Consider the following 20,786-nt stretch of genomic DNA (forward strand, 5'->3'; position numbering starts at 1 on the left):
ATTGTGCTTTTGTGTTTAAAAAGTTGAACACAATGAAAATGATATTATACACTGCATCATTTCTCTTGTTTATTCATTGTCAATCATATCTCTCATCTATGATGGCAGCTGTCATTGATTTTCACCTTGATTACCACAGCTGTTTGCTCCAGAAAACAGACAAAGACCCTGCCAGTTTTGAACATGGTTTAGATCCAAATTAGAACTATATGGTAGGCCTGTTTGCCTGTCTGGCAGTCAAACAAAATTGCAAATCATTCAAAACGGGAAACTTACTGTTTTTAAGAACATCATAAAGGACACAAACAGTGGGCACGAATAACAAATGTACATTAGATATGGTAATGTAATTGACACTGCATCATTGGTGGTAAATTCCTGAATTTATTTATATCTTTTACAATTTTTATTTTATGTCAATTGAGTTATACAGTGTGTTCCAGAAAGACCTGGACAACTTTGTTTGTTAATATATTTAGTACCACAAAGGATATAATTGTTTATATGATACAGAAGTTGTGCCTTTGTGTTTATTGTGCCTTTGTTTTATATGTTACAGAAACTCATAAAGTTTTCTTTTTCACGTCTGGTGTTTTAATGTAAAATAAAATGCCAACTCTGCAGGAGAAAGCTCAGTGCGTCGAATGGTTCATCGAGACGAAATCCGACACACAAGTTCAGCGTAATTTCCGTACGATATATGATAGGAATCCGCTATCATGGACTTGTATCAGAGAGTGGTGCAAGATGTTTAAGGAGACCGGAAGTTGTCAGAAACACAAAAGTACCGCTCGACAAAGCACAAGTGCAGCAGAACTTGAAGGAATGCGTGAATCATTTCAACAAAGTCGCAGAAAATTAATCCCATGCGCATCCAGCGAACTCGGACGACCAGTTCTACCAGAACGGGCACTACTGTACACAGGATTTTGCATAAAAGACTGAAACATGATGCCTATAAAGTGCATATTCTTCAGGAACTCAAACCAAAGGACGGACCCAAAATGCAAGGCATTTGCCTGAAAAAGAAGATGACTAAGATTACCTGAAGAGGTCAGGTTCACAAACGAAATTTGCTTTCATGTATCGGGGAAGGAACTGGCACAATGTGTAGATCTGAAGCTCCAAAAACCCCCACGTGGTCACTGGTCAAGGAATACATATGCGACAGCCCAAAGGCCAGTGTCGTGTGGCCTTTTCCATGACTGTCTCATTGGTCCGTTTTTCTTTGCGGAGGACACAGTGACCTCAACAATTTACATGAGCATGTTGGAAGGATTCGCTTTCCGACAGATTGAAGACTGGCAACCAGATATCATTTTTCAACAGGGTGGCGCTTCCTCTCATTGGGCCTTAGTCGTCCGAGCCGTCCTGAATGAAACATTTCCAGCTCGTTGGATTGGCCGAGACAGACCAACCGCCTGGCCCCCACAATCGCCAGACATAACCCCCTTGGTTTTTTTTCTTTGGGGTTGTCAAAGATGTTGTCCACAACACCAAGGTAGCAAATCTGCAGGATCTTCAGCCTCAAATCACAGCTGTATGTGCACTGGTGGATGCAAACATGCTTTGCCGAACATGGCAAGAACTCGTGTACCGCCTTGATGTCCTGCCAAAGCTCACATTGAAGTGTAGTGATGGGGTGCACAAAACTTTGAGTTTCTGTATCATATACATGTACACTACCGGTCAAAAGTTTTTGAACACCTCAATTTTTTCAGTTTTTATTGAAATCTAAGCAATTCAAGTCCAGTGAATAACCTGAAATGGTACAAAGGTAAGCAGTAAACTGCTCGAGGTTAAAAAAAAGTTTAGGTTAGCAAAAACGGGAAAATAATGTAAATTGCACAGTTATATTGTAAAAAAGGCTTTTTTCAGGGAACAAGTAATGGGTTAACAACTTACAGCTGTTCTGCAGCAATGTAAGTAAATTAAGCCTTGAAAGTTGATGCAAACAATTCCTACAGGTGTCCCAACCTCTGCTGATTACTTGATTACAAACCCCCTGTCTGTATAAAAGCAGTATTGGAACAGATTGTTGTTACACCCTCTGAAGCATTATTTGGACAATAGTGCACTGCAGGAAGTAGTATATTGCTGTCATAATGGCAAGAAAAGGCAATTAACAAAGGAAGACAGATAGACCATTATAACCCTTAAAAGTGTAGGTCTTTCCTTTAGAGAAATTGCAAAGAAAGCCAAGGTGTCAGTGAGTACAGTTTCCTACACCATCAAAAGGCACTTGGAAACTGGAGGAAACTCTGACAGGAAGAGGTCTGCAGACCCAACGCCACAACAGAATCAGAAGACAAGTTTCTGAGAGTCAACAGCTTGCGTGATAGGCGGCTCACAGGACAACAGCTTCAAGCACAGCTTAACACTGGTCAAAGTAAGCAAGTCTCAGTTTCAACTGTGAAGAGAAGACTTCGAGCTGCAGGTTTGGCAGGTCGAGTGGCAGTCAGAAAGCCATTGCTAAGATGGCAAAATAAGAAAAAGAGGCTTGCCTGGGCCATGAAGCACCGCCAGTGGACTACTGAAGACTGGAAGAAGGTCTTATGGACCGATAAATCAAAATTTGAAATCTTTGGTTCATCACGCAGAGTTTTTGTACGCCGTCGAGTAGGCAAAAGGATGGTTCCTCAGTGTGTGATTGTTACGTGCTCCTCCCCGACCCCCTGGTCACGGTGTACCTCCGAGCCCCGAGAGGAGTCACGGCAGAAAAATGTGTTATTCCGTATGTCAAAGATCAATGGTGAAGCCACACCAATTGTTACTCACAAACAAATATTGTATTAAGATCACACAAGAATAACAGTACAACAATAATAGTAATCAAAAGTACAATCAATATATCCTATGATGGTACCATCAGTTTCGTAATATATAACTCACTGTGCTCCAAGTGAGTGAAACCAGAACATTCCCAATGTCTCTTTCCCGGCCTCAAACCCAAGTTGATTCCGGTTTCAAGCCGAAGTCGATTCGCTCCAGCGATCGCCAGAACGATGTCCAATCGAGACCAGAATCCCATGCGGATAGCAAGTACAGTCACACAGCCCAAAGCTGCACAAAGGCGCCCTCAAGGCGACTGGGAAATCACAAACTCGTGTATGGACTTTCACGGCTCACAGTCGGCGAACCGCAAATTAATCTTCAAAAGCCATGGTGCACACACACACACACACACACCAGATACGTCTGAAAGTGGTGAAAACAGCTGACGAAGCAAAGAAACCTTGCTCGACGCGTGAAGCGCGCGAGTCAAATGGCCGACGACCCGTTCTTGAGACGTAACGGCCCGACGATAATTCTCCTCGGAATCCACCGCCAAAAACCTGACACGCAGGTTGATCGGTCACAGCGATGACAACTCTGTCGCAGGGATCCCTTTCCCGGGAAACCCGAAAGTTCGCTAGTGACTCCCGTTCGACAATGTTCGCTTCAGAACTCGGAGCAGCTCGGCTTTCTTGTCCGACTCACTCGCTCCACCCTCTTTTTCTCCCCTTCCTCTTCGTCGCCATCCGGTTCCTGTTTCCTTTAAAACATTAACTTTTAACTTTTGAAAATAGAAATATCTTTTCCCTTTAAATGACAACAATAATAATACATGGAATCAGAAATGTTTACAGTGGATGAAAACCACCACAACGGAAGTGACGGATCCGTAACAGGAAGTGACCAACTGTCAAACATGGAGGAGGAAGCGTGATGCTCTGGGGCTCTTTTGCTGGATCCAGAGTCGGCGACTTGCACAGAGTGACTGGCACCCTGAATCAAAACGGCTACCACAGCATTTTGCAGCGCCATGCAATACCATCTGGTATACGCTGAGTTGGTCAGGGGTTCATCCTACAGCAAGATAATGACCCTAAACACACCTCCAGGCTATGTCAAAACTACCTTCGAGGAAAAGAACAAGACGGTAGGCTTCAAATCATGGAATGGCCAGCACAGTCTCCAGACTTAAACCCCATCGAGTTGGTTTGGGATGAACTAGACAGAAGGGTGAAAGCAAAGCAACCTACAAGTGCAACACATTTGTGGGAACTTCTGCAACAGTGTTGGGAAGAACTTCCTGAACAATATTTGATTTCCATTGCAGAAAGAATGCCACGAGTGTGTTCTGCGGTTATATCTGCAAAAGGTGGCTACTTTGCCGAGTCAAAAATTGAAATTAAATTTTTTTAAACAAAATGATTCTATGATTTCTTTTTTATCTCCAATTGTTTATTTGTTCTATGCTTAATTTCAGAGTACATTGAGACATTAAACTGCGTAAATTTCAATAAAAACTGGAAAAATTGAGGTGTTCTAAAACTTTTGACCGGTAGTGTAAACCAAAAGGTATTGTATCATTTGTGGTTCTAAATATATTAACAACCAAAGTTGGCCGGGTCTTTTTGGAACACCTGTATGCTGTACTTGAAAACTGCAGAAGACAAATCGCCTTCTTATCACATCCAAGAACCTCCAGTTGTGCAGTACTTGGCCATGTTAAATAAGGGTGATTTATGAGACTGCTTCAGTAGTGCTAAAACTTTCAAATTATATTCTGTGCACAGCAATTTCACACCTTGCAATAGATGGAGTTTCTGGATAAGCAAACAGAATCCCCTTTGCCCACCCTCTGAATAACAGCAATCCTACAATCATGAAGTGTTTTCAAGGGTGAATTCATTTGTGTTTATTGGTGTCTGGGTTTCTTTGGTCTGCAGGAAAGGACAACCACCCAATAAACAAACTGAAAAAAATTCATTTGTCATGCATTGAACGGAAGGAGGAGGTGGGCGAGAGAGATCCGCGGAAAATGTACCAAATTTTCAAGGGAACATTCTGTGCCTTCCCAGTCCTGATCAAACGCTTTATTGGACAGGAATTCAAGTAAATCTTGTCTTTTCATCGTAACTTGGACTGTTTGCATTCTAAAGTTTTCATCTGCTTGTTCAATCTGGGATGTTGTACTTGATGCATATTACCTGTATTTGATGATGTTTGCTTTGCACAACTGTTGAGGTGAAGATGATATCCAAGCAAGTTGGATATAATTTCCTTTATTTTGCATGCATTTACTTATCCTGCTTGTTGTTTTGTGTAAATGTTGTGCAGCTCAAACTTGGAACAAAATGAGAAATTGGCGATGAAAGAAGCTAAACATCTGCGCCAATTTGACCATCCAAATATAATTCGCTTGTATGGGATCATCATGGAAAAGCAAGGTTTGTTTGAAATCAAATACCATTTTTTAGATTCAAATGTTCACATGAACCTTAAAGATCAGGTCGAGTAGTGAATAAATGAATGAATGATCGTTTTTTAAGGCCATTTTCCCCCGTGAGAGCAGTGGTTAGCCTTGCGGGCCCCATGACTTGTGGGCCCCATGACGTCATGGTTCCCTTTTTGAGGCAATATTTTTATGGACGGATGCCCTTCCTGACGCCAACCCTCTTCGATGCGCAGGGATACGGTGTGCCTATTCTAAATCGGGGGTCCACACCGGGATCATTCATCCCAGCAAGCTGGTACTCAAATTGCCGACCTCGTAAGGATGACAGCCTGAGTCAACCCCCCTGGCGTTAATTCAGCAATTGACCGGGATTCACAGTCAGGATCCCAGGATCCCAAGCCGGCACCCCAACCGCTAAGCCAACACCAAGCTAGGTCGAGTAGTGCCTTTTCAAATTTATCTCTGAAACACCACATCTCTATCAAGACGATCATTTGTATATTGTGAATCGGATATATTTATAGACCGTAGGCTGAATGCCTAAATTGTTTAGTTTTGTGACCCACCTCTGGTATTTACCTGTATTTTCCAAGAAGGTAGCTTAAATATTGTTAAAAAATAATTCAAAACTCATCGGTACAAAAGGTTGCACATTAATTAGTTATAGTAATTAATTTAAAATTAAAATAAAATAAAATTTTATATATATGTATATATATATGTGTATATATGTATCTATGTATGTATATATATATATATTATATATATATATATATATGTGTATATATGTATCTATGTATGTATATATGTATATATATATATATATATATATATATATATATATAATATATATATATATATATATATATATATTTATATATATATATATATATATGTATGTATGTATATGTGTGTATGTATGTATATGTATGTATGTATGTATATATATATATGTGTATATATGTATCTACTATCTATGTATGTATATATATATATATATATATATATATGTGTATATATGTATCTATGTATGTATATATATATATATATATATATGTGTATGTATATATATATATATATATATATCTCTCTCTCTCTCTTCTATCTATATATATAAAAGAAAGTTTTTTTTTTTTTGTTTGTCTGGACGCGCTAATCTCCTGAACGGTGAAAGATAGGAGGAAACCTCTGAAACAAAAAATGCCGGGACAGGCCCAGGGAAGGTTTTAGGCTCGGTGGCGAGGCCGGTCGAGGTCGCCTCGGCCGGGTTGGGCCCATTTCGCAATAAATCTTCTTCTTCTTTCAAAATTCTCTTGAAGTACAACTTATGCACTTAGTAGGAATATCTGACTGATTGCAACACATGCTTTTAAAATTCTCTCTCGCGGGGCCCGACAGAAGAAAGAACAAGGAATCGTTGAGCACTAACTAATACTGGGCTCGTGTCGGACCTATGTACAGAAGATTAAATTCATTCAAAAAGAACCCGGGCAACGCCAGGTGCATTCAGCTAGTATATATATATATATATATATATATATATATATATATATATATATATATATATATATATATATATATGTATATATGTATATATATATATGTATATATATGTGTATATATATATATATATATATATATATATATATATATATATATATATGTATGTACACATACGTACAGTCACGTGAAAAAGTAAGTACACCCATGTAAAGTTTTGACTTTTTCAACATATTTCAACATACAGCTATTTGATCTTCATTTCAACAATATTGATAGATAAAGGTGATATAATATAACAAATATCATGAAACATTTACATTTTGTAGTCCATTGTATCATTTAAATAAACATAAATGCAAATTTCGCATGTGGAAAAAGTAAGTACACCCCTACATTTATCACTACTTCAAATACCTAAAATTAGAATCAGGTGCACCAGCTCAGGTGCAAGTGATTAGAACATCGTTAGAGAGGATCTTGGAGGAACCTGTCTTCTTTAAACCTCAGCCATTTAGTTTGGTTTGCTCTTTCTTTTTTTTCTTTTTTTGTATACAAGATCGAGGCTCGTTAAAGAGCGAACATTAATCACACAGAAAGACAAACAGACACACAAAACAAATAACATCGGGAGCGGTAGACAAGATGGGGAGAGAGGGGGAAGGACACAAACACAACATTTGAGAGCAGGGACCGAGAGACATGGAGACATCGAGAGAACTGTGGGAGGGAGAGGGCTTTGGGGAGGAGGCATGGGAAGGGGGGGGGGGGGGGGGGGAGTGGGAGAGGTATAAAACATATGGACACTGCCAAGACTTCCAGGAAAGAAGTTGGAATTTCAAACAAGGTGGATCTGGGGTGAATTAGTGGGGGTAGAAAAGATCAAGGTTTTGGATGGGGGAAGATAAGAGATGGTGGTGAACAGCTGTTTTGAAGACCTGGAGGGAGGAGTGTGATTGAAGTGAGTGTGGGAGTTTGTTCCAGAGGCGGGAGAAAAGAGGAATGAAAGAGTGAAGGTGAGCAGAGAGCCGAGATTTCGGCAGTTTAACCATCAGAGGGTGGCTGGCAGATCTTGTGCGACCTGTAGGAATATTTGGGGGACAGAGCACAGAGAGAGCTGGGGGAGCAAGGCCGGAGAGGAGTCGGTAGAAGACAGAAAGACCACCTACCTGCCTGCGGTGAGTGAGTGAAAGGCCCTCAGAGATAGCTTCATCGTGGGAGATTCCAATGATTCTGAAAGCTTTGGATTCAACAGCGTGAAGCCGAGCCAGGTGTGAGGCAGGAGCACCAGCCCATAGGGGAGAACAGTATTCCATTGAGCTGCGGATGAAAGCCTTGTATGTGGTGAGGAGCTCAGGTGTGCCTAGGAAGGACTAGGAAGGACTTCGCACGACGGAGGATGCCCAGCGACTGGCTTTGGAGGCCAGCTTGGAAATGTGGTTTTCCCAAGAAAGATCATGGCAGATGGTGAGACCCAAAAGCTTGAGCGACAGAACTTCTTGGAGAGGATTGTTGAGAAAGTAGATGGGAGGGTTGTCCAGTCGATCTTTTCGGAGAGACATAGTAAGAGTGTGAGATTTGTCAGGATTGAAAGACATGTTCCACATGTTTGACCAGTCTGTGATTTTGTCCAGGTCTTCAGAGAGTGAGGAGGCTGCAGACTGCCGATCTGAGGGAAGAGGAATGGAGCGGCAGAGAGTGGAGTCATCAGCAAAGAGATACAGAGGATTTTCCAGAGAGTCGGAGAGATCATTGATAAAGACCAGAAAAAGCACAGGGCCCAGCACACTGCCTTGGGGAACTCCAGCCTGAACGGGAAGTGGAGATGAGAGAAATCCATTCAGGGCCACACGTTGACTACGTGTGGCGTCACCTTTGTTGTTGAAGTGTGCGGCGTCACCATGCCTAGATCGAAAGAGCTCTCTGAGACCTTCATAAAGAAGGTTATAGATGCCTACGAGTCTGGGAAGGGATTTAAAAAGATCTCCAAACAATTTGAAATCAATCATTCGACTGTCTGGAAGATCATCTACAAGTGGAGAAGATTCCAAACAACTGCCAACTTGTTCAGGCCAGGCCACCCCAGCAAGTTCAGCCCAATAACAGACCACAAGATGCTGAAAGAAGTCTCTAAGAACCCCAGAATGTCATCACGGGACCTACAGGTAGCTCTTGCCACTGTTGATGACAAAGTGCATGAGTGTACCATTAGAAAGAGGCTGCACAAATTTGATCGACATGGGAGAGGTGTGCCAGGAGGAAACCGTTGCTGTCCAGAAAGATCATCAGGGCAAGACGAAAGTTTGCCAATGAACACCTCGGCAAAGACCAGCACTTCTGGAACAATGTGCTCTGGACAGATGCGTCAAAGGTAGAGCTATTTGGTCACAGTACCAGAAGACATGTTTGGCGAAAACAAAAGACAGCATTTGACCACAAGAACCTGATACCAACTGTAAAGCATGGTGGTGGAAATATTATGGTTTGGGGCAGCTTTGCTGAATCAGGGCCTGGGCAGCTCACCATCATAGAATCCACTATGAATTCTTCATTGTACCAGAGGGTGCTTGAGGATAATGTGAGGCCATCTGTCGGAAAGTTGAAGCTCAATCGAAGGTGGACCTTGCAACATGACAATGACCCTAAACATACCAGTAAATCCACCAAGGAATGGCTGAAAAGAAAGAAATGGAGGGTTCTGGAATGGCCAAGTCAAAGCCCGGATCTAAATCCCATCGAGATGTTGGGGGGTGATTTGAAACGAGCTGTGCATGCAAGAAACCCCTCAAACATCGCACAGCTGAAAGAATTCTGCATGGAGGAGTGGGCAAAAATTTCTCCCAGTCGATGTCAGAGACTGGTGGACAGCTAGCTATAAGAAATGCCTACCTAAGGTTGTTTCTGCCAAAGGGGGCAATACCACCTATTGGAGCCAAGGGTGTACTTACTTTTTCCACATCCGAAATTTGCATTTATGTTTTTATAAATTATACAATGAACTACAAAATGTAAATGTTTCATGATATTTGTTATACTAGGACGTGCCCGTACGTGGGTGCCCGTTCCTTGCCAAAAAAAAAAAAAAAAAATGTCTTCGCCCATGCATGCATGGGCGTGCCCATGGGCCCATGGGCGTGCCCGTAAGTGCGTGATGTGACCGTACAATGAATGTATCGTCCCGACGCCGCAGCTCGGATGACACTGCAGTTAATCGGGCCTGTATCGGCAGAGTTATTATAAACGTGTACTACAATCGATCGTACCTTACAGCATCTGCTCGCCACGTTCAGCATCAGTACGTCGTCACTATGACTATCCGTAAGTCCGGAAGTGACGTCCTCATTTGACTGTCCGGAAGGTCGCATATCGCAGGAAAGCGAAAGAATCGCAAATTAGTTGTAATTAGTTTTAAAACATAGTTTAACGCCAACATAGCGCCAACATAGTTTGCCCAACGTGAAATAAATGAATACGCTCTCAAATGTGCCGTCCGAGGCAGAGTCTGTTCGCCACGTTCGGCACACGTGATAGCTCGCTGCTCTCTGATTGGTTGAATCGTTTTTTGGACATAGCTCGGTAACTACTTCTCCGATTAATATGAAACCTTGAAAAGGCACATCCTCAGGTCCCCAGCAATATACCTGGCAAGATTCAAGTATATCGGACCCGTGGTTGTCGAGAAACAGCGGTCACAGACAAACACACAGACACACACACATACACACACACATACACACACACACATACACACACACACACACACAGAGATTACTGGAATTATAGATAGATTATATCACCTTTATCTATCAATATTGTTGAAATGAAGAACAAATAGCTGTATGTTGAAATATGTTGAAAAGTCAAAACTTTACATGGGGTGTACTTACCTTTTCACGTGACTGTATATATTTATATATATATATATATATATTATATATATATATATATATATATATATATATATATATATATATATATATATATATATATATATATATATATATATATATATATATATATATATATATATATATATATATGTATCTATATATATATATTTGTGCAGCGTCTGTCCTGTCCTGTGTTGTGTTGTCTTGTGTTGTGTTGTCACTGAACTACTTTCTCAAACTTTTGTGAAATCGTACCAAACTTCTGGTATGCACATATCTCTCCCGTCGGTATGTCCTAAGGGTATTTTTTTATTTTTTATTATATATATTTTTTTTTTTGGGAATTTTTTTTTTTCAACTTCAATTGTTTCTAAAATGTGATATCACGTATATTACAAATACATTTGTGCAAAATAATTGTTTGAATTATGATTGGTTTAAACCATGACAAAATGGCAACTCGGGTACAGTCATTTATCTATATATCGACACATCTGGCTGTGTTGTCACTTATCGACTCCCTCAAACTTTTCTTTCCGTGGTTGTGAAGTGTTTTTAATAACGTTGTGGTGGTTTTGAATCACGTGGTGGTGAACTTTTTGAATTATGTGGTGGTGAAGTGTTTTTAAATGACGTGGTGGTGAGGTGTTTTAATATCACATGGTGGTGAGGTGTTTTTAAATCACATAGTGGTGAGGTGTTTTGAATTACGTGGTGGTGGGGTATTTATAATTACGTGGTGGTGAGATGTTTTGAACTATGTGGTGGTGAGGTGTTTTGAATTACTTGGTGGTGAGGTGTTTTTAAATGACGTGGTGGTGTGTTTTTAATTTCGTGGCTGTGAGGTGTTTTTATTACGTGTTTTATGGCAGTGAGTTCTTTTTATTACGTGTTTTATGGCTGTGAGGTGTTTTTATTACGTGTTTTATGGCTGTGAGGTGTTTTTATTACGTGTTTTATGGCTGTGAGGTGTTTTTAATTTTGTGGTGGTGAGGTGTTTTTATTACGTGTTTTATGGCTGTGGTGTTTTTATTACGTGTTTTATGGCTGTGATGTGTTTCTTTACGTGTTTTATGGCTGTGAGGTGTTTTTAATTTTGTGGTGGTGAGGTGTTTTTATTACGTGTTTTATGGCTGTGGTGTTTTTATTACGTGTTTTATGGCTGTGATGTGTTTCTTTACGTGTTTTATGGCTGTGAGGTGTTTTTAATTTTGTGGTGGTGAGGTGTTTTTATTACGTGTTTTATGGCTGTGGTGTTTTAATTACGTGTTTTATGGCTGTGAGGTGTTTTTATTACGTGTTTTATGGCTGTGGTGTTTTAATTACGTGTTTTATGGCTGTGAGGTGTTTTTAATTTCGTGTTTTATGGCTGTGAGGTGTTTTTATTACGTGTTTTATGGCTGTGGTGTTTTAATTACGTGTTTTATGGCTGTGAGGTGTTTTTAATTTCGTGGTGGTGAGGTGTTTTTATTTTTCGTGTTTTATGGCTGTGAGGTGTTTTTATTACGTGTTTTATGGCTGTGAGGTGTTTTTATTACGTGCTTGATGGCTGTGAGGTGTTTTCAATTTCGTGGTGGTGAGGTGTTTTTATTATGTGTTTTATGGTGGTGAGGTGTTTTGAATTACTTGGTGGTGAGGTATTTTGAATTACGTGGTGGTGAGGTGTTTTGAATTATGTGGTGGTGCGGTGTTTTGAATTACTTGGTGGTGAGGTGTTTTGAATTACGTGGTGGTGAGGTGTAATCGTCCCAAACTTCCAGTCTGCACCTACCCCTCCCCGATGTATGTGCTGAGGGGTTCTTTCCTTGAAAAAAAAACATTCAACCTAAATCTTCAACCTAAATTGCCTATAAAAATGTAATATCACAAACAATACATTTGTGCAAAGTAATTGTTTGTATTATGATTGGTGAAAATCATGACAACACAGCAACTCAGGTACAGTCATTAGCCTCAACTAAAATAAGCCCGTTCCTCAGTATATACAGACTTGGCATTTAATATGGAATATTTTTTTTGTGGGGGTGAACTTACTTTTCAAGATGACTTAGAAGCAAAAGTTCATTTGGAATTATGTGGAAATTATTCTAGATTTTGTTAATGTGATCTTTAAAAGAAACAAAAACCACATTTGACATTTCGAAGCAAATAAATTGATCCTTGAAAGTGATGTAAACTGATATCGAACTCAATTCACGGACAGTACTGTGTTAAACTTCTGTACGTTTTCCAGAAGTATCTCCTTATTTTGCACATTAGCCAAAAAAAATTTCAACAAAAACAAAAGCTAAATTATGACTGGGATTACGGACAGTAAAATTACAGTTCAGTACTTCGTGTAACCCCCAAGAGCATTCAGGAGAGCACATATACGTCGAGGCATGCTGTTCACGAGATTTGCAAAGGTTTGGACAGGAATCGCTTGCCATGCAGTGACAATAGTCTGCTGCAATTCACGCACAGAGGTCCAAGTTGTCGATTTGGTCCAAGTTGGTCACGCTGGTCCAAGTTGTCGATTTGACGCGTTCATTCTGCCCACAAGTTCTCTATCTGATTCAATCCGGGGACATGGCAGGCCACTCCATATGCTCCACCACGGTCAGCAAGAAAGTGTTGGATCATGCGAGCACGATGAGGCCGTGCATTGTCATCTTGGAAGACAAAGTTTCCTCGAAAGGCTGCACGAGCAAATGGAAGCAATGTTTCTTCCAGAATGACCCTGTACTTGAACTGGTTCAGGTTTCCATTCAGAACAACCAGGTCAGTTTTTCCCCCTGCATGAAAAGCAGCCCAAACGGTCACCCCACCACCTCCAGCTTGGACTCTTGGCACTATACAATCTGCGTTGTGGGCTTCATGCACTTGTCTGCGCACTCGGACGCGGCCATCTTGACGATAGACCAGAAATCTAGACTCGTCACTGAAGGTCACGTGATTCCAGTGTCCTGGCTGCCATTGACGGTGCTCTCTGGCCCACTGCAATCGGCGCTGGCTGTGTTGGCTGGTCAAGCGTGGCTTTCTCAGGGGACGCCTGGCACGATAGCCTGTTTGAACCAGTCGTTGGTTGACTAGCTTTCTGGATACAGGCACATTTGTCAGTTGCTGCCACTCAGCCCTAAACCGATTAGCTGACTTGGTACGGCCATTGAAGACTAACCGGTGCAGCTGGCGATCATCTCTCCTTGTGGTTCTGCATGGACGTCCTGGCCTCGGTATCGGAGTAGGGACACCCCTCTGAGCATTTCGTTTCAGGATCTTTGACACCTGACCTTGAGTGATGCCATTCTGCCGAGCAATAGCACGCTGTTTCATGCCAGAATTTCGTAAAGCCACCACTCCATGACAAACAGCATTGTCAAGTTGACGGACCATCTCCAGAGGAAGCGGCAATAACTTTTGTAGACGTGCAGCAGTTGTTTTCCACTAATACAGAACGCAACAACCCTTATATACCCGATTGTGAAGCCAATCGTCAAATGTACCTGTCCTTACATTTTGTCACGCCACCTGTGATATAATCCTGTTATTGACTTCTTGCTGCGAAAGACAATCAGTGACATGGTTATTTCAACAAAGACATCACCGAAGGGTAAAAGAAACTCCCCAGATTGATATACTGAGTTCAGAAAGTAAACCCAAGTCAAGAAAAATAATATATATTCCATATTAAATGCCAAGTCTGTATATAGCCCCACCTCATGACCATATGTGGAGAACTGTGTATAAGTGTATGGGAAAATCAATACTCAAAATGTGCCCTGATGTAATAAATCCTTCCAATTCACAGACAAGAAAGAAATCTTGCTCAGGAAGGTTAAAACACAATTAACAATCGAAGGATATCGAAGAACCCAGTTGAGATTAAGTTTAAGGAGGTGAGGGTGAATTTATGTCACTGACGCAAAAATGAACATATAAAGGTAATCAACTTAAATATTTGTCACATTGCAACAGGATGGGGTTTCAATTCTTTCCATATGCATTTTTTTTTTTTTTGTATACAGCATCGAGGCTCGTGTAAGAGCTAACATTGATCACAAAAAGACAAACTGACATAAAACATATGATAAAGGGAGCGGGAGACAAGATGGGGAGAGAGAGGGAGGCACATAAACACAACATTTGAGAGCAGGTACATCGGGAGATCTGTGGGAGGGTGTGGGCTTGGGGGGAGGAGGCATGGGAAGGGGGGGGGGGGGCGGCGGTGGGAGAAGTATAAAACACAAGGACACTGCAAGGACTTCCAGGAAAGAAGTTGGTATTTCATAAAAGTGGATCTTGGGTGAAATTAGCGGGGGAAGAAAAGATCAAGGTTTTGGATGGGGGAAGATAAGAGATGGTGGTGAACAGCTGTTTTACAGACCTGGAGGGAGGAGTGGGATTGAAGAGAGTGAGGGAGTTTGTTCCAGAGGCGGGAGAAAAGAGGAATGAAGGAGTGAAGGTGAGCAGAGAGTCTTGATTTTGGCAGTTTAACCATAAGAGGGTTGCAGGCAGATCTTGTGCGACCTGTAGGAATATTTGGGGGACAGAGCCCAGAGAGAGCTTGGGGTGCAAGGCTGGAGAGGAGTCTGTAGAAGACAGAAAGACCACCAACCTGCCTGTGGTGAGTGAGTGAAAGGCCCTTGGAGTTAGCTTCATCACAGGAGATTCCAATGATTCTGAAAGCTTTGGTTTCAACAGCGTGAAGACGAGCTAGGTGTGAGGCAGGAGCACCAGCCCAGAGGGGAGAGCAGTATTCCATTGAGCTGCGGATGAAAGCCTTGTATGTGGTGAGGAGCTCAGGTGTGCCAAGAAAGGTCTTCACACAATGGAGGATGCCCAGTCGGCGACTGGCTTTGGAGACCAGATTTGAAATGTGGTTTTCCCAGGAAAGATCATGGCAGATAGTGAGACCCAAAAGCTTGAGTGACAGAACTTCTTGGAGAGGATTATTCAGAAAGTGGATTGGAGGGTTGTCCAGTCGGTCTTTTTGGAGCGACATCGTAAGAGTGTCAGATTTGTCAGGATTGAAAGACATGTTCCACTTGTTTGACCAGTCTGTGATTTTGTCCAGGTCTGCAGAGAGTGAGGAGGCTGCAGACTGCCGATCTGAGGGATGAGGAATGGAGTGGCAGAGAGTGGAGTAACCAGCAAAGAGATAGAGAGGATTTTCAAGAGAGTCAGAGAGATCATTGATGAAGACCAGAAAAAGCACAGGGCCCAGAACACTGCCTTGGGGAACTCCAGCTTGATCAGGAAGGGGAGATGAGAGAAACCCATTCAGGGCCAAACGTTGACTACGACTAGAGAGGAAGTCCGCCAGCCATGCGTGGAGATTTCCATGGATACCATAGGAGGAGAGTTTGGTGAGCAGAGCGGGGTGCCAGACCGTATCGAAGGCACGTGATATGTCAAGGGAGACAGCTCTAATTTCCTGTTTGGCATTGAGGACCTCCATCCATTGTTGAGACAGCAGAAGCAGCATGCCCAGAGTAGAGTGACCTGGTCTGAAACCAAATTGATGATCAGAGATCAAGCCATTGGAGAAGAGGAAAGATTTCATATCCGAAGCAATGATGGATTCCATGACTTTGCTGATAATTGGGAGAAGGGGGATTCGTCTGCAGTTGCAAGGATCTGTTTTTGCAACTTTTTGTGTGAAGCGGTGATGTTGGTTGATTTCCAAGCTGATGGCAGATGACCTTGCACAAAAGAGAGGGTGAAGAGAACAGAGAGAGGGAGTGAAAGAGAGGCAGAACAGGATTTTAGGACCCGTGGGCTGATGGTGTCAGTTCCAGTTGCAGAATCAGAGTCGTGGGTTGACAGAAACTTTTCCACCTTGTCAGGAGGAAAGGACACAGAGTCCAGGAGCAGCTGGGTACGACTGGTTAAGGTGGGTACAGAGAGGGATGGGTTTGGGACACAAGATTTGGAGGCAAACACAGAGTTGAGGCATTCAGCTTTTTCACGTGCAGAGTCAGCTGTGCAGCCGTTTGAGGTAAGGGAGGTGATGGAGGGGGAACAAACACCAGAAACAGATTTGACCAGATGCCACCAGGATTTGGAAGTGGGAGACAGATTTGAGAGTTCGGTCTTGAGAATGGTGAGATATTGTTTCCTGGCTCTCCTGAGGGTGGACACACACTTGTTTCGGGCTTTCTGAAAGGAAATGAGATATTTCCTTCCGTTGGATTTCCTTTCCATGAGGCGAAGGCAAGTTGTTTCTGGGCAACAGCCTCATCACAAGATTCCGTGTACCATGGACGGGAGGAAGAGTATGACAACTGAAGACGAGATGGGATAAATCTGTGCATGAGAGAGAGCAATTTACTTTGGAAGAATTCCCAGGATGAGTTGATGTCAGAGGCGGTAGAGATGGGAGACCAGTCCAGATGATTGATGGCTGCTTGAAGACTGTGCCAGTTGGCCTGAGTGAAATGCCAGACTCGTCGACACTGAGGAGGCTCTCTGAGAATGGCCAGAGAGATGTCCACTTTAACAAGCATATGATCAGATGAGCCGATTGGAGCAGAAGAAGAGCAGCAGACATTTGCAGGGAAGTTAGTCATAACCAAGTCTAGAAGAGAAGATGCTCCGTTGACTGAGATCCGGGTCGGGAAATTGACAGATTGTGTGACTGTGTCAGTCCCAGTGAGTCGCAGAAGTCCTTTGCTGAGGAGCCATGGCTGGTGAGAGAGGTACCCACACCCAGCCAACTGGCATGGTGACAATTGAAATCACCACATATGAGGAAGAGAGAGTTGGGATAAGTGGATAGAAGTTGGTCCATATTATCAGACAGCGAGATGTAGATGGAGTCTTCACTGTTTGGTGGACGGTACAACACACATATGAACAAAAGGTGGGAGTGAAGGGGAAGCCGTAGCCAGAGGTATTCCTGGGGGTGAGGTGGAGAGAGGGCAGTGCAGGGCGAGTGAGGAAGAGAGTTTTTGATAAAGATGGCAGCCCCACCTCCAGGACGAGGCTCAGGTCTATCATACCAGAGGAGGGAGTAACCCAGGAGAGATATTTAGGAATCAGAGACATAAAGGAGGAAAGTTTCTGTTAAGCAGATCAAGTCTGGTTTGTCAGAAGCAACCTGTATGGAGAGATCAGTCAAGTTTGAGTGAAGGCCCCGGATGTTTGAGGTCCATACCGTTAATGAAGAGGAAGGGGGAGCATCGGATACAGAACGGGGGGGGGGGGGGGGAGGGGGAGGGAGGGGTAGGGTAAGATGTGGAAGAGGAGGCAGAGGTAAGGAGAGCTCTTGACAGTGTGTCAGAGATTTCAGAATAGCTAAGAAAGGGAAGGAGGGGGTGGACAAAAGGTTTGATGGTGATTGGGTGAGGCACAGTGAGGTGTTATTTGAGTGGGGGGGGGGGGGGGGCAGAGCGAGGCAGAAGGTTGGGGGAGATGGAGGTGAGAGTTGGAAGGGGGAAGAAGCGGGGAGGACACTTTGAGGAGGAGGGGTGAGAGGGGGGAATTAGAGAAGAAATCAGGGTGGGGAGATTTGAAAGGGAGGGGTGAGGGGGAGTTTATGAGGGGAGGGGTTAGGGGGGAGTTTAGGAGGGAAGGGGCAAGGGGGGGGATTTGAAAGGGATGGGAGATGGGGGAGATTTGGAGGGGAGCGGTGAGGGGGGAGATTTGAAAGGGATGGGTGATGGGGAAGATTTGGAGGGGAGGGGTGAGTTTGGATTTTAGAAAGTGTTGTATGATTAATGGGAAACGAACATTTATTGCAAAATGAGTTTCTTGTGACCTTCAAGTCAAAGATACGTTTGAGGACGCTGGAGGGTGTGGTGGAGTGCCAGTGAGTTTAGGGAATGTCGGAAAGAGGAACTGTAAGAGATGGAACTTTTTTGGGGAATGAATAGATTTGGTGAGCAAGTCGAAAGCAACCTTTTAAAGAAGAAAAACAAAAAGGTGTTATTATATACGACAGAAGACATCACTTCAGGGGAAAGTTTAAACATTTTAAAATTGAACAGTGAAAACTATCTGGGGAAATGGGGGTGAAACACGTGGTCGAACAACGAATAAATGAATCAGGACAAAGTAGGAAATATTTTTTCTTTTTTTTTTCTTTTTATTTTTAGTTGAGATTTTAAACAAGGAAGTATGGGGTGAAAAGACTGGGAAAAACCGAGAGAACGAAAGTAATTTGACCACAATCGACCACTGAGAGAAAAACAAAGCCTCAAGGTGGGACACAAGGTACTAGGTCGTAAAAAACGCGGCACGAAATAACCGACGATTTTTTATACAGGTATGAAAGATTAACACCGCGAATCTTCCTCGGGGCACACTATTAAGGTGCACACACCGAAAGATAAATACAGTTTCGCCAAAAATACAATTGTGAACAATTACTTAACTTCAAAAGCGTGGAGAGCGTGTGCAGCTTCGAAAAACCGTGCCCTCGCCGATGAGATCCCGTGCCGACTTGCTCTACAAACTGTCTGTCGATGGAATCCAAGGCCAACTCCACTCATTCGTTCCTCTTTTAACCACCTGTGGAACCACCGCACACATTCTCTTCAGTCTCATTCTTCTCAGCTGTTCACCACCATCTCAAATCGTACCCCATCCAAAACCATGATATTTTGTTCAACCGTTAAAGCTCCTCCACCCTTCCCAAAATTTTGCTCCTGTATCAATCTTGTGCACCTCTTACGTTCTCCCCTACCAGTCTTCGTTACATGCATCCCTTGTTTGTCCATCTCTGTCTATTTTCTCCTTCTGCCTTGCTGTTGGTATTTGTCCCCTTCTACTTCTGGTTGTCCTTCCTGATATGTGTTGGTCTGATCCGTTTTGTTATAGTTATAGCTCTTTCACGAGCTTTAACTGTCTACAATAAAATAAAAATGCATATCGAAAGAATTGACACACCATCCTGTCTGCAAGGTGACAAATGTTAGAGTTGATTGCCTTTTCATCTTCGTTTTTTGTGTCCAAGTGACATAAATTTGCCTTCCCCTCCTGAAACCCAATCTCAACTGGGTTCTTGGATGTCCTTTGATTGGTAATTGTTTGTTTTTCCCCTCCCGAGCAAGATTTATTTATTGTCTGTGAATTCGATGGATTTATTACATCAGGGCACATTTTGAGTCCATATAGTGACTTCAGAAAGTATTATCATGTTCACCGCTGGGGATTAAGGTCCCCAAGGTGACGAATGGCCGATCGAGCTTTACACTCCCAGGCATTTGTTCAAATATGCCGGTGTTATTTATACACGTGAGGGTGGAGTGGAGGGCAGCGAGGCTCTTACCTGCACGGTCGGACGCAAAGTGGGTTTTCCGAACTACCAACAAATAAACGAGACAGGACAAGGAATTGAAATTCAAGAATTAACGGGTTTAATAAAAGTAATTCCAGAATACAAACTAAACGGTACACTAAATTCCTCACGGAGGGACCCTCCGCACGGACTCGTATACGACACAAGGGGAAAACGAAAGTGTAAAATAAATGTGTGTGTCGTGCGTTTGCCTGCACTCTGCCTGGCGTCTGTGACCATCTGGGATCGTCAAAGGTCCCGCGTCCCTGCGTGAGAAAACACACGCCTTGGCGGGCCTTTGCTCCTTCCTTGCCACCCACTCCACAAAGCACCGAGGTGAGACAAGAGAAGGATGCGTCTGCCAAGAGTGTGCACGAACTGTGACTGCCCGCGATGCCAGCCACAAACCCAGAAAGTCAGAGTGCACTATGCGTCTGTTCATAATGACAACCCAGCGCCAAGAGAAAGAGCACGAACTGTGACTGCTTGCGACCACATCCACGAAGCAAGAGAGAGAAAATGGTGGTCCTCAGCCTTTTTGTCCCTGGTCCTCGAACGTCATGTGATGACGTCCGTGCGCACTCCAATCAAATAGTCCCATCGCATCAGTCCATCGCCTCGACCACTCATTCTTCGGAGCGTGGCCTCACGGCCTCTTGCCGGCCCTTGTGAAGACTCGGCTGGTGGTGTCAGTGGTAGTCCCAAATGTCTGAATCCGGTGGCTTTTATTTCGTGTGATTTAATTTAGGTGCGGAGTGCATGGCTGGTGTTGCATATGTGATACGGAACAAAGGAAAAACCACAGGTAATTTACACACAGGAAATTAATTGCCCTTATACCCTACCTAATTAATATAGCCCCACCCCTCGCCATGGAGACAAATATACAACCTTACGCAACATCCGGCCTAAC

The 20,786-nt window shown here is 43.0% G+C and overlaps 1 protein-coding gene across 1 annotated transcript in view; it reads left to right on the top strand.

Annotated features, from left to right (window-relative positions):
- LOC137420663 (mixed lineage kinase domain-like protein) overlaps nt 1-20,786 on the top strand; it is an 85,967-nt gene that overhangs the window by 29,407 nt on the left and 35,774 nt on the right. Inside the window, exons 4-5 of the mRNA XM_078772430.1 lie at nt 4,716-4,881; nt 5,107-5,216. Of these exons, the coding sequence (XP_078628556.1) occupies nt 4,716-4,881; nt 5,107-5,216 (276 nt within the window). The remainder of the gene's footprint in view (nt 1-4,715; nt 4,882-5,106; nt 5,217-20,786) is intronic.

Source organism: Myxine glutinosa, chromosome 2, assembly GCF_964187855.1.
Source record: "Myxine glutinosa chromosome 2, kmMyxGlut1.1, whole genome shotgun sequence".
Taxonomy (NCBI): Eukaryota; Metazoa; Chordata; class Myxini; order Myxiniformes; family Myxinidae; genus Myxine; species Myxine glutinosa.